The 14823-nt window shown below is 49.6% G+C and overlaps 1 protein-coding gene across 1 annotated transcript; it reads left to right on the top strand.

Annotated features, from left to right (window-relative positions):
* Positions 1 to 13056: 13056 nt before the first annotated feature.
* Positions 13057 to 14823, top strand: LOC128723055 (importin subunit alpha). The gene is made up of 3 exons (XM_053816760.1): positions 13057 to 13122; positions 13211 to 14620; positions 14704 to 14823. Exons 1-3 carry the CDS (start codon positions 13057 to 13059, stop codon positions 14794 to 14796), a joined length of 1569 nt encoding a protein of 522 aa, XP_053672735.1. The 3' UTR covers positions 14797 to 14823.

Below are 14823 nucleotides of genomic sequence, written 5' to 3'. Positions count from 1 at the left end.
ATCTCCGCTTGTTTGCCGTTCGGCAAAACGGGGAGCAAATCAAATAAACGAACTTACGGCCGGCCTTAAACCCATTAGAAACTAATTCCCAATCCCGGGTTGGTCGATCGGTTGGAGCATAAACGCCCCGAGGGTCGACTAGAGCGCACACAATTCAGCGCTTTAGGAGCCCCCAGCAATGGAAAGAAGAAGTGTGGGGCCCAAATCGGGCAGCAAATTTGGTTCCCCTTATTTTCGGCACTTTGTTAGCTTAAGCGTTTCGTTTTTGGTGGGCCAAAGGAATGCCCTTTCGGTGTTCTGCCACCCGCTACTGCTCTTCGGAGTTGTGGAAACTATCTACCCGAAACCTTTCGCTGGTGTTAGTCACGGTCCGGAGCGAGACGGTGAGAAAGAAAAACAAAAACCGAATCCCAAAATCAAACGGCCCCTCCTCCCACACCCTGGTACCGGCTATCATAGCTCTACATTATCTCGTTCACGATAATGCGATGCCGCAGAGCCCGCAAGTTCCCGTAAGGATGAAGTGGACCCACACGCTGCTGCAGCGCGTATGTGGGCTTAGTTGGGAACAGTTTTCACCCCGCCCACCAGGGAGGGGCGCTGCGTTGGATGCGGTCCAATTCGAAGAGGAAGAAAGAAGAGTTTTCCGGGTGCCGGTGAAGGGGTTTTGGGGTTTTTCGTACGACAAAAAGCAATTGCCCTATGCATGCGGGGTTAGCATACGGGAAGCGGGCATTATTATCGTTTCGGGGACGAAGCTCGCCTTCCGTTCTCGCCCACCCACTACCGGGGGTTGGTTTTAAAATATTCTATTATCCGAAGTTTTCTTATAAATTAGCTCACTTAACAGCATGCGCTGACGTTTGCCGTTTGTTCGGGTGCTTGGTACGCGCGTTGCCTACTTTTAGGCGCTGATGTGTAAGTAGGGCATCTCCCATTACTCGAAATTGCCTCCTTTTCCGGAGCAATCGCTTTCAAAAGTGCAAATATGCAGCGGAAAAAGAACGCAACTAAGAGCAGCAAAAAAGGGAGAAAAACATTGACCCGCTAACATGCACTTAAAGCGGAAAATAACGGAAAGAAATAAAAAAAAACGCGCCCACTGCGCTGGCACAAGTTCTTCGTTTTTGAACCGACGAGGAAAGTCCATTTCGAGGACGAAAGCTCAACCGCACTAACGCAGTGAAACAACACACGTACAGAAAAAATCCCAGCGCAAACTGCAGCCAAAGAAAAAATCCGGGAAACTCAAAGCAACTGCAAGTATGCACCGGGATTCTCTTTCCCTCGGCAGGAACCGACGCCCTCAAAAGTATGTTTAATTGATTAGATTAAAAGTTTGACGCCAGATTTTCGCAGAAAGAGAGGAAAAAATGAGCTCGCATTCAACATAATCCTTCTTCTCCCGTTTTTTTTCAAACACAAAGTGGGATGCAAGCTGCTCTATTTTTTGCCTCTACTGACCTCGCGGATGCGGGAAGCTGCAGTTCCCGGAAGTGTAGCCGTTAGTCAAATGGGGAAGCATAATTCAGGCGCAACTGGCGTGATGGCCGGCTACTTAACGGCTAACCAGGCTGCTCGGATGCACCCACTCGTGGCATGTCTTTGGCCGGACGTTTTGGCTTGCGGCTGTATTTTTATTTCCATCCATGCCGCGTGGCGGTCGGAGAGATGGAATAAAATTTCCTCTGACAAGCCGAAACACGAGATTCACCCGGAGGAAAAAGTTTTCTCCGGTTTTTGGATGGTGCACTGCAACTGCGAACGGAGCAGGCGGGGAAAACGCAACAGGATGATTGGACGCCTGGAGGAAAACTCAACAAGTTTCAGCCAAAACCAAGCCCCGTTCACCGGTTGCTACGATTCGGATGCAAAGCGAGCCGGAAGCTCGTAAATAAATATTGTTCTATGTGCGTTTTTGTGTGAGTGTGCTAGTCAAAGGAGTCAAATCTAGTTTTCATTTCCAACTCACCTTCACCGGAATGCGGTAAGAAGATTAAAGCGGATGAACGCACCCACGAGGCGAAATTTAAGAGCGATATTTCTAAATAAGGACAATTCCACGAAAAGTCGGTCGCCCTGCCGCCTGAAGGCGTACCCGGCGTTTAATAGTTTTCACAATTTTTCCCCCATACAACCGAGAGAGAGCGTTCAACGTCTTCTGGTTGAGGTTTGGAAAAAGTTCACCCCCGATAAGGCGCACCCGGTAGCAGTTTCTTTGCGGGCTTACGGGCTCGTTGAGGTTTCCTTTGACACTCGATCCTAACCTTCTTTCGAGGGAGTGAACAACTTTTGGCTTACCAATTCGCTTGCACCCTCCGTAAAGGGGTTGTACCGAGCCCACCACCGGGCGTGTCTGGTGTGAATGTCAGAAGTTTGTACCGAAAGTTGTTAACCACAATCAACACACGGCAGCCGCGGCGAGAACTCGGTCGTCTGTCGGTGCCGGTTTTTTAAGTAGATGCATGGGGAGGGTTTTCCGCATTTTCCCTAACCCAGTTACACCCTCGTTCGGTTGGCGATGGGCTTTGTGCGTTCTGCATTGAAGATTGTGGCTTTATTGGATGCTTGCCCTCGGTTGAAATATGGCTGCAGTGCAGCAACGACAAAAGGAATGAAATGCGTCCTTCTTCGGGGGATAGCCTTCGAATTTTCTGGAAAGGAAGTAATTTTATTTATTTTTTCTTCCTCTCTTCCGGAAGCAATAAATGTGTATCCGTTATTGCGCATGTTGAGCCCCAGCAGCTATCGAGCGGACGGGTCCTCCACGCTCGAGGGTGTGGATAGTACAAAAATGGAAAAATTGATGATTTTTTATGCCCTAGACGACCTGCATCGGCATAATAACGGCGTCCTTTCAAGTACCATAGCCGCACCAATCTCGGGGTTTGTGGAATTCGAATCCAAAAGCTACCGCTCTTCGGCAATACGCAATGGAGCCCAAAATTGGGGTGCTGCGTAGGCAGCAACATAAATTATGTTGCCGTATGTACGCGCGTGTGTGTGTGTCGTCTCAACCACCCCCACATCACGGTCCATTTTCTTTTCTTTTTCCCACATTCTCACAGCACATAAAATGCACTTTCCAATTGATATTCATGGAGAGAAGCCCTTCGAAATGGGCTGCAAAACATTCGCCATTTAATGAATATTAATATCGGCAATCCCGCAAGCCTCAGTTTTGCTCCCAGTCACGTCTTTATCCGCCATCGAGCCACCCGTTGTGCGGGCGTACCGTGCGTACCGTAATGAAATTATTTGGCTTTCTAATCAAGCTGTTCAAATAGATAAAAGAGAATGGCTCGGGGACACGCCGTCACGGACCCGACCCGTTCGTGAGCATCGTAATTAATTCGACTGCACTCAAAATGCAACCACCGGGACCGTTTTGGAAGAGATTGAAAATTTTACGGGCTGCGATTTATGGCTGACCATTTTTGCTCGGTCGTTTTCCACCTCGAACCGGGGTTCGACCGGACTTTACGCCAGTGTCGAGTGTGGTTTTTGATGGAAAACGAAATCGGTCCTCACCGACGGTGGCCCTCCGGGCACTCGTGCTACCTTTCTGGGCAGTTAATTCTCGGTGCGGAATTAACCGGCACCGTTACGGGTTTGGTAGGGTGAAAGTTCCCAACCGTTTGATTGTTTGTTCGGCGACGAAACGTTCGTTGTCGTGGTGGAAAACCTCGTCTTTTGTCCAACCAGCGCCCTTACTTTGTTCTAGGGGGGGTGGACTTCTCTTCCATTCTTTTAAATGCTCCCCAAAATGGGCTTCCTTTCAGTGGTTTATGGAGACATTTTTACGTACCTTACAGACATCTCGCGCTAAAAAGGACCCTTGAAAGCTAAGTGCAAGTGGTTCGCATTAGCTGCTCGTGGATATGGAACGCATTTCCACGACGTCTTCACTCCTATATGGCGCTAACGCGGCATGATCACGATCGATTGCGCGCCTTTTCAAGCGTTACTCGCTCGTAATAATATTAACCGCGCACGAGCCCACCAGTGCCATGTGGCAAGGCGCAATTTTATGGCTGGCACGAGTCGGCCTCGGGAAAGTAATCCGACAGATGAATGATTTATGCTAAGCGAAGCACGCACGCAGCAAAAAATCCCGCAAGAAACAGCTCCCGGTAAAGGCGTACAAGGACGCGAATGGAGCGTGAAAGATGAAGACCCACACGGAAGCCGGAATGCCCATGGTTTGGGGTGTACCGGCTCGTTAGCGGCGACTTTGGCGACTAATTACTCTCGTAAATAATGCACGGGGCCTCCCAGAAAACGCCCCCAGTAATGGCTATTGATCAGCGCAAATTGATCCTGGTTTATGCGGTCGCCGGGCGTGGTACTTTTCCACCTTACAAGGCTCCGTAGAAGATGATAATTTGGCAGTGGGTTGGTTTTTCTCCGGTGCGCCGGTTCCGACAAAACCCGGACGGTCGTTTGTTGTGATCAGGATTAAAGTTTTACGATGATTGCGTACACGTGGTGTTGGTCGAAGTAGCACCTTCGTTGGCAAGGCAGCATGCTCATGCCATCAAGTGTGCCATGAGCTGGTGAGTTTGTGTGAAGTAGCATTTAGGGAAGGCTCTTACCGACACTTTGTGTGTGTGTTTCAGGCGCCTCTGGGAGTACAGACCTACGCATCACCTGTCTCTTAGCAACGGCTTAAAAATCGCATAAGCTTCTCCGTACAAAAGCTCACGAGAGAAACAGCTTTTAGCGGAGCTTTTGCGGTAGAAGGTTAGGCGAGCTCGTGTGGGCTCGCTAAACAAACGACCCGGGGTTTCGAGTTTCGTTGCGATTTGTGAATCTTCCAACAGCAACCGTCAACTTCTGCTTCGTTTTCGGCTTATGGCGGATGTGTCTCTGGCCATCCTCAGTACGCTTGCTGGCACACCCGCAGTGCCGTCTCGGAAGCGTAATTTCGTTAGTTAGTTATTCATAACCGACGCAAGGGAAGCTTGTTTGCCGGGTCGTGTTGTTGTTGTTGTTGCTGCGCGCTCTTGCATCCGGCACGGAATGCAAACTCACAGCCCCAGCCATGGGCCCGTCCCGATTCCCGAGAGCCACACACAAACACACACGCAAGGCTGCCATCAGGCGAGCATCAGACAAGCAACCCTTCCCACGGGGGCCGGAAAACCAACCGTTCCAGTGCCGGTTCCGGAGCACGAAGGGAGTGTTCGGCGTCCGGTTTTTCCCGCACAAACGGGGGCCCGCCACTGAAGCCACGTTTACACGTCGCTACGGGCTCATAATCCGACGGGCGAGTTAACTTCTGAAGCACTTCCGTACACGCGACCGGGCCCTGTCCCTTCCGGCTGAAGCTGAAGTGGCAGGAAATTGTCGGTGTTTGCTGCGGCTCAGCACCGCGGTACCGACCACATCGCAGGGTCTTCTTGTGGGTCATGGGATGTGGACGGGATGTGCGGGACACGGTTGCCCGGGATAAGCTGGTGCAGGACGAAACGCGAAACAAAAACAGCAGATTAATCCCGTTTGGCCTGCCCGGTTTTGGGTTTGTGTGGGCGAGAAAGAGGACAACCGGGACAGAGCATTACGACGTGAAAGATGTAAGCTGAATCAGTGGTTGGGGCACTTTTTTTGTGTTGCTGCTGTTATGATTTTATGCTCCGGTGTTCACCTTTTTGGAATGTGAATAGTAGAGCCATCCAGGATTTTGCTCCGGAGGCCGAAGGTTGATTCTACCACCTTCTCGTTAGCATGTTTAATAGCTAATGAGTTAGTGAATGGCGGGGATTCACGTGAAAAGAAAGAGAGCTTCTTTAGGAAACTTTCACGCAAACGATAATGATAAATCAAAAGCGAGTGGCAAGGTTTTTAATTGCTGGCGCTAATTTAATCAACAACTTTTCTATTCAATCTTCATGATTAATGCACTATTAATCATCTCATTATGGCAATGAGATGTCAAGTTGACTTCATGCAAAGTATCCTTCTAATGCACAGGATATGACCGGCGGAAATTACCGATCTAATCTATACAGCAATGGAGACGCCCCATGCATACATCGTCAGCTAAGCGTGTTGCAATAGTTGCAATCTAAGCAGCTTAAGCAATCATAAACAGGTGCCAGTAGAGTCAGATTCCGAAAACGCATAATCTCTCTATCGATTGCAATCAATTTACAAGCTCAAGCTGATCCGAGTTAATTAGAATATAGCTGAACTACAAATGGAACCGCCGGGTAGCCAAAGGACCTTCTGCGGACCCCTAACTGTGCCGCTAAATGGCAGCCAATTGATTGATATCCCCAGCGGTGGCTGGGAATGATTATTCCATGCATTAACGCGCGTCGTTGTGCTGCCGATGAGAGCGACCGATAGTGAGAGAAAGCGTACAATGGGCGTTTGTTTGGAGAGCAAAATGGTGTAATATCATCCGCGTAGCTCGAGGCAAACAGCATAATATCGGGAAACACTCGGAAGGCTGGGCGTAATTTGATGGAAAGCCCCCACGGAAAGCACCGTCTCTGGATTGAAACGGCTTCGTTAAGCTCTTAAAGCTTAATTGATTTCGAGAAATTACACTAATTATGGCAGCTTCAAGGGAAGCAAATCGCGCATAACCCGGGACTTTGGCTTCGGCCGTGCGACGAGATCATTAGCCCGAGCCAGTTCGGGTTTTTGCTGCATCACAACCCTCTTCGCAAGGATTGAAATCCCATTGCACTTGGTTCGCCCAAAGCGCCGGTACCTAATGGATGACTTATTATCGAACCCTTCAAGCGTCCGTTCGAAAGCGCATAAACTCGCATCAGCACGTTCGGCAAACGGGGCCACAGTTCATATCGGATGCTGAGATTAGATTACATCGCAGCTCGTGGAAGCGTTCTGACGTCGCGACGTCCAAATGTGAATTCACCGTTGCGTGTCGATGCATCCAACCGATGCGCGGGATTGACGGCTTTAAGACGGCTCGAGACGATCGTCTTACGGTGGGTTATGGCCATGTTGCTGCACTAGCAAATGAGCGGCAACGTGATTGGAATTGAATTTGTGCAAAAAGTGAACCAATGTTCGTCCCGGGAGGTGCCGTCTGGCGTTACACTTGCATAGGTTCACCCCGTGGTTGGGTGGTTTTCACTCGCTTTCCCGGTCGCGGCACTTTTCTGCGGGGATTTGTACCGAAGCTCGCGTGAGGACGAAAAACACATCATAAAATAAAGCAGAAAATCCTCGCCTTCTTTCGCACCTGCATCGCGAGGGAACTCGCCACGTGGATTCTAACTACCAGCGTAGCAACTACCTTTCCTGGGGTTGCCCTCGAATGCTTTCGATCAATCACCGGCCCCAAGGACGAGGTTCTGGCGAAACGAAGCGCGTTCAATCATGAATATCGAGAAATGTCGGAGCTTCTGTCTCGAGCTCGTTCAGAGAGGCAGCTTCTGCTGGGAAAGCTTACTCCCCGGGTCTTTCGTGTTCCTTCGCCAGACTCAAACTCCTAGCCAGGACACGTACCCGTGCGAGGGTTACCTTGCAAGTGAGGTAGCAGATAGTTTTTCTTCGACACCCGAGCACCCTGACGAGATCCCCCACAGGGTAGCACACGTGAACGTGCAATTTGTTACTGACAACCTGATTTGTGTGTTTGTGCCCTATCGACGTCCCATTCTATGGCCCGTTCAAGCCTTTGCGTCGGTTCTTTAGCAGCTTAGAGAGCTCTCTGATGCGTGGTTAAGTATTCTTCAACGTTTGATAAAGCCACAAAACATGATAAAAGCATGCACATTCCTTCACGGTTAAACTCTCATCAAACCAACCGACGTCCTTTATCATGGGACATGGGGTGTTTGAGCTTGAGTAGGGAACTTAAACGATATTAATTAATCCCGCTTCAAGCCAAACTTCCATCCTTCAGGATTTTATGCAGGCACCCGTTTGTTCTTTGATAAAAATTCTAAACACCTGCCCACGAGGGAGGAAACAATTCTCCAATATAATCGACGATTCCGTACGGCTCGAGTACGTCTGCTAATGCGGCCTTCCGGCATTCCATTTCATCCTCTCACCTGTGTGTAAATCAATTTACGTGGAAGCATGCAAAGCAGTGCTTTTCAGAAATGTTACCACCTTTGTGCGAGCTTACAGTTCTGGGTGGAAGGGCATTTCGAGCGGAAGTATGCTTTCACCAACCGACGAACGGGCCAAACGGGAGGTCATGCGGGCCAAGGGTAATTAGATTGATCCGCTCTCCGTCCTGGTGGTGCCGGATCGAGCTCGGTCGAGGTTACATCAAAAGAAACCATCCGTAACGGAAGGTATTTTTTTACGCTCCCCTGCAAGCTCCTTCAGGGTTTGGAGAAGCAAAATAAAAGGAAATAAATCTGGGCCGAAAACGAGGGGAAAGCGACGATGTTCCCACGCATACCAAAACGTGGGTATGCTGCCTGCCAGGATCCTGAACAGCTTCACTGCTCGCACAGATGTTTCCGATATTGGCAAACGCGATCGAATTGGGAAGCAAAACAAAAAGAATTCGGGAGATAAAAAAACACACACATCCCTTCGACACATACCGGCAAGGAAAAGCCCAGAGACAAAGCTTTCAATCGGAGAGATAGAGAGAGAGAGAGAGAGCGCGAGAGGGATCGAAAAGAAAAAGAAATCGAATGACGAAACACCAGCCACCCCGTGCCAAATGTGCGCAATAAATCGTGATTGCACACTGCTCGAGGTAAATCAAACGGAATGGGACAAAATATGGCACTCATGTGTACACGGGGCACTGCTGCTGGGTGGTGCTGTTCATGCATGTTTTATGTTTATGATGGACCCGCGTGCTACCCCGTATGTGAAAGGGGTGGGTGATTCGCGTGTACCTTCACGGTTCGTCCTTTTACGACTTTGAAGCCCCTGCCATTCGGCTCCAATTCGCTCCAATCGCCAGCGCAATGTAAGTTCTATGCTAATGATGGTTGGCTCTCCGTACGGGCTGCCGTAAATGATAAATAACATATCCAACGCATCCGTTTATGCTTTCCATCTCGTGCGAAAAAAAAGCAACACCCACTTTCATCAGGGAATTGAAAGGATGCTTCGGGCGGGCGAATGCACAAATGCTACCTTTCCACGCAGATCAACCCTTTTTACGTTCGATTGCTGTATAGAGCTGAATTTTGAGTTCGTCATTAACTTAATCTCAATCGTACAATCGAGCCGCCAAGGGGTGGCGTGTTGTGCTTGCCGGGAAAATGTGATTTTTCTCTAAAGAGTTTTCCTGCGAGGGGTTTTCCATTCGTCTTAGAACACATCACAGCAGGCGAGCCGGAGCCGGACGAACCGTCTGGGCTAGACTATTTGATCTAAGGATGCCGTGCACATATTTCATGCACACACGCCGCCCATCTGCGTGCAATATTATGCCCCAAGGCGGTTTGCCGGCATTTTCCAACCGGCACATCATCAGGACTCTCCTGGAGCCCGTGCCCGGTGCAGCTATGCAGGGGATTGCAATTCATTTCACCGCCGGCTTTGATAAATAAGTTATCATTTGTATGCGGGTGATTTTTATTGCATTATATTTCGTTATGAACGCCAGCGGCTGCTTCGGTATGGTGGGTCTGAGTGGGCTGGTTGAAAGGAGCTGATCTTCTAGGACATGCGACCCGACCGTCGAGACGACGATGACTCCCTTTTTCCGCAGGCTGTACGAGTATGCCATTTTCGCACCAATTCCCCGCCTTAGCCGCTGCTCGAACCGATGACGGATTATCGTGACAGGATTATCCATCACTTCGGCAGCCCTCGATCCGGGCGTGCCATGACACAAACGCACACATGGGCGCCAAAGCAAATAAACAGCGAAAACGTGCGCATCCGTCAATAAGCGAATCGCATTTTCCATTATTATTATTTTTTTCGTGCTCTTTTAGGCTCTCTTGATCCTTTGAGATGGTGCTTCTGCTGCTGCTTGTGATCGGCATCGTTGAAGGAATTACGCCCGTCAAGTACTTGCAAAAGCTCGCAAAAGTTGCATTACCCACGGTGTTTGTCCAGCCATCGGACACCGTTATCGTGAAGGTGGAATACAATTATCTGTTTATCTTGCATCCGCCTACTTTATCCTCGACAAAGGCAATTAGCGCAATGATAAAGGTAGCCATTCTTTGATGGGAAAATATTTACACTGCTCCCAGCGAGCTGCTTTATTTATCATTTCCACACCGGTGGGTTTGCAATTTCAATTGCACGAATCGGTTGTAATACGAAAATTTACTTAACGAAAGCTACCCGGTGCGATCCGGTATTTCCGAAGCTGTGTTGCGGGCTAGGTACCGTAGCTCGCTGTAGTGCTGGAGGGAAAACTTTCCATTAGCCACTCCAGTGTAAGAGCAATCTCTTTGGGCGCTTCCGAAGCGAACCACGATCGTTCAGCCGTGACGGCGTGGTGGAAAGAATGTACTGGAATTTACTGTAGGCGCTTTGTTTTTTCGATGCTGCGAGTGCGTACACGTGTGGGTGTGGAAAATATGTGTTCGTCAAAATATTTGTGTAGCTATTTATCTTTCCTCTTAATTTTTGCCAGTACCATGGCGCGAGTTCATCATGGTTTTGTTGCATACGCCCGTGGTATGTAACACCCGTGTGTGTCTGCGATGGCACCCACTTCGAAGCGAACACAAACAATCGCGGAAAAACATGTGTAAAATAGGAAAAAGTTTCTTGCCCGGTGCCGCATAATTTTCTCCCCGGTTGCACACCAACGTGACGCGAAAAACGATTCATAACGCCGGCTCGTGTGCGTACCAGACGCAGCTTTAAGCCATTTTTGCTAAGTTGCATTTTGCTCCTGCATTTTTGTTTATCCCTGATGTTCGGAATTTCGTTGCACATTTCGCATCCCTATGGGATTCGTTTTTTTCGGAATTTGCGTTTATGCTTTATGTAGTGTCCATTTTTTATTTCTCCTTACATCCTCTGCTTGCTTTGTACGAAAAGTTACACATCTACGAAGAGGCCCTCTGGTGGTCCAATATTTCAGAAGGTTTTTGGAATTATTGTGGGTGCACTTGTTAAGCTTCCTCTCGGGTATAAACGTACAGTCACAGTCCTGCATAGTGCATAGGAAAACAGCAGAAACGCATTTATCTCACCATGGACATCGTGCCACAAACTCGCCATGTGGCTCTGCGTTCCCAGTCTCTAATAACCGTGCAATTGCAGTACTCGGTCTCTAATAACGGTGTCGATGCATTGTAATGATACAAATCCACTATTTACAATCACAACACGGAATTAGTGCCGCTCTTAGATTCCATGGGTTTCCACGTACAACGTGTCAATTTTTCTTTTAAATTAAATGAACCACATTAATACGCGCCCGATGTTCGATCCGGCTCGGACGCATCCGGCATGAATAATGAGTGTGATTAAACATTTCACACCAAATAACAACAATGGCGCGGTTCGATTTGAATCCTGATTTTGAATCACCCACCCTTCCACGTGGGTGAAGCTTGTTTTCCCGCCGGTCCTTGCCTTGTTTACCATACAGCCGATTGCCGGAATTTCCGACGTGCTGTTTATCATGAATAGGATCGATAATTTTCTCGCACCATTGCCAAGTTTATATGCTTTCGTGCCGTTCTCTGCCACGGTTGACTCCGACTCGTGATTTTGCCACATCATGCGGCGGTAGCTAAAGTGGAAAAGTATCTCATTTAATTTCCCCCGGCGCTGCAACTGCCCCCAACCATAATTAGATAGCATTAATACGAAATTAAATTCCGCCATAAGCACACGGAACGAAGTAAAAGTTCGATGCACCAGCGATGGAATGCTCGACCCGCGACGTCCGACATGCCGATGATAATGCAAAATCAACAACGGCGAGCCAACAAAACATACGGCAAACGAGACCAGTAAGCCATAAACGGATTCGCCCGTAATCTGGGCGCCTCTGGAGCCCCGAACGGGCATAAAGAGAATTTTTCTTTTCACATTTACTTTTATTTGATGTTTCCCTGCTGCATTATGTATCCATTTCGAGCCGGCAGAGGTCCATCTCCGGTGAGGTCGGGTATGGTTCCGTGCGCCAGTCGCGAGTACCTTCCGGGACGGCGCTTTGTCCCGTTTGGGATGGCTAAGGGGCAATTTCCGGGTCGCGGCGAGTGCCGTCCGCTGTAAAATGTAGTTCGAGACCATGTGGTCGGCCCGATGGCCGGATCGCAATTGTTTGTTTTACGCTCCCCCGGGCTGCCGTAATGAAAACGGACAGATTTTTGTATGTATGCTTGCTAGTCTCGGCTCCGCACACGGTACGGCTGTTATGAGCCGGAGATGAGCATGGGCAGCAATGCAATTAAAACACACTAAACTCAACAACGATGAATTTCATGTGGTAAACAATTTGGACAAGAATGTTTTCGAATGCACGAGCCTGGCCCACCAGTGGGTCTCGAGGCGCCGACGAGGAATGAAAGCGTTGTATCTAATTGATTGTGGAATGAGGCTTGTTAGGATACTTAGAGCAAGAAGTGTCCATAAAATTCGTTGTAACAGCACGCTAAATGTGTCGAAGTCGATATTTTTATGAACATTTTTGAATGCATTTTTGAAGCAAAACTCACGGATATTTTTCAAATCCGATGAGCCTGATAAGATCAATTTGTCTAAAGCAATTATACATTATTTTTTTCGTTCGAAAACTACCAAATGTTTAAAAAGGATATCAATGATCATTCGGAGTGTCCTGCAAGGATATCATTCGAATTTATTCACCTTGAACCGGTGCTGTCAATTTTGACAGCGAGCGCTGCGGTTAAGCTGGCTGTCACTTATTTAAACCTCTAACGGTTGCGCGTCTCCCGCCTTGAACGATCATTGTTCGCCTAAGCCTCTTCGAGATACGGTTCTCGTTCGCAGTGGGTCCCGGCTGTTAAGCAATTTATCTGTTTTATATACACCGTTTCTTGTGTTTCCTAGTCGGTAAATTATTTCATTGATCCCTTGTGCGGCGATCAAGCGTTGTGTGTGATATTTAACTTTGAGGTTAACGAGTCTTTTGCTGAGCGAAAGCCGAAATACAAAATGGATACGGAAAACGTTCCCAACAATCGTCTCGCATCGTACAAACATGGCTCCAAGTCGGCATCGGTAAGTTGGTAGTTTAGCGATCACGCGCGATCTCGAGCGCATTTGTCTATGACCCCGTTCTGTATCATTCTTTCCTCGAAACCTGCAGGAACTTCGCCAACGGCGCCACGAGGTGACGGTTGAGCTGCGCAAGAGTAAGAAGGAGGACCAGCTGCTGAAGCGCCGTAACATCACGGAAGATGACGGGCCGACGTCGCCACTGCAGGAAAACAACGCCCAAAGCCCGGTGGCGCTAAGGTTCGAGGACATCATGCAGCACATCCGGAGCGGTCAACCGGAGAAGGAATTCGCCGCCGTACAAACGGCGCGCAAGATGCTTAGCCGGGAGAAAAACCCACCGATCGATAAGATCATCGGGCTGGGTATGGTTCCGGTGTGTGTGAAGTATCTCGAGGCTTCGGATCGGCCGGCCCTTCAGTTCGAAGCGGCTTGGGCGCTGACCAACATCGCCTCTGGTACGTCCGACCAAACCAAGGCGGTGATTGACGCGAACGCGATACCCCGCTTCATTCAGCTGCTCAGCTCGCCCTCTGTGACGGTGGCGGAGCAGGCCGTCTGGGCACTCGGTAACATTGCCGGCGATGGTTCGAAGGCCCGCGATATTGTGCTGGAGCACAACAGCGTGGACGCGATCATAGCCCTCGTACGCAACGGCAACACACAGATCTCGTTCCTGCGCAACATCGTGTGGCTGATGTCGAACTTGTGCCGCAACAAAAACCCGGCCCCTCCGTTCAACCGCATCGAACCGATGATCCCGGTGCTGTCCGCACTCCTGGACCACGAGGACTCGCAGGTGCTCTCGGATGCATGCTGGGCACTGTCCTACGTCACAGATGACGATGTGGTGAAACTAGAGTCGGTTGTGACCGCTGGAGCCGTCCCGAAACTGGTCCGCCTGCTGGGTACCAACAATCCGGCCATCATTACGCCGGCCCTGCGCAGTGTCGGTAACATCGTGACGGGCAACGACACCCAGACTGATGCTGTGATAATGGCGAATGCGCTTCCTCTGCTCACGAATCTCCTACGCCACACAAAGAACACGATCGTGAAGGAAGCCGCTTGGACGGTGAGCAACATTACGGCCGGCAACCAGGGCCAGATCCAGCACGTGCTAGACTCGGGCATCTTTAACGTGCTGATCGACGTGCTGACACAAGGGGACTTCAAATCGCAGAAGGAGGCCGCCTGGGCGGTGACGAACACGACAACCGGTGGCTCGACCGAGCAGATTATTCAGCTGGTTGAGAAGTACCCGATGATGAAGCCGTACTGCGATCTGCTTGAGGCGAAGGACACTCGCACCGTGCGTGTGGTGCTGAGCGGATTGGGCAACATCTTCCAGATCGCATCCCAAATCGGTGGCCTGGAGAACCTGTGCACGCTGTTCGAAGAGATCGGGGCGCTCGACAAGCTGGAAGCGCTGCAGAGCCACGAGAACGAGGATATCTACCATAAGGCTCTGCAGCTCATCGATGCGTACTTTAGCGATGGGGTAAGTTCGAACACGGGTGCATATATTTCGTTTTTGTTCTGTGACGCTTATCGACATTCCTATTTGCTCTTTTCCCATTGCAGCAAGACGTTAATGAGGAGTGCGCTCCGAAGGAAGTCAACGGGGCGCTGGAATTCAACCCTACGACGCCGCAGAACGGAGGGTTTTCCTTCTAAATTTTCGAAGACTGCGTGGGGGCGTGT

Source organism: Anopheles nili, chromosome 3 (assembly GCF_943737925.1).
Source record: "Anopheles nili chromosome 3, idAnoNiliSN_F5_01, whole genome shotgun sequence".
Classification (NCBI taxonomy): Eukaryota; Metazoa; Arthropoda; class Insecta; order Diptera; family Culicidae; genus Anopheles; species Anopheles nili.
Note: the sequence above shows the minus strand (reverse complement) of the source record. Positions and strands in the feature narration are given on the sequence as shown.

Excerpts from the sequence above, each read along its gene's own strand:
- LOC128723055 (XM_053816760.1), top strand. The coding sequence starts at position 13,057 with ATGGATACGGAAAACGTTCCCAACAATCGTCTCGCATCGTACAAACAT. Across the intron at positions 13,123-13,210 it reads ATGGCTCCAAGTCGGCATCG|GAACTTCGCCAACGGCGCCA; the intron begins GTAAGTTGGTAG and ends CGAAACCTGCAG. Across the intron at positions 14,621-14,703 it reads ATGCGTACTTTAGCGATGGG|CAAGACGTTAATGAGGAGTG; the intron begins GTAAGTTCGAAC and ends TTCCCATTGCAG.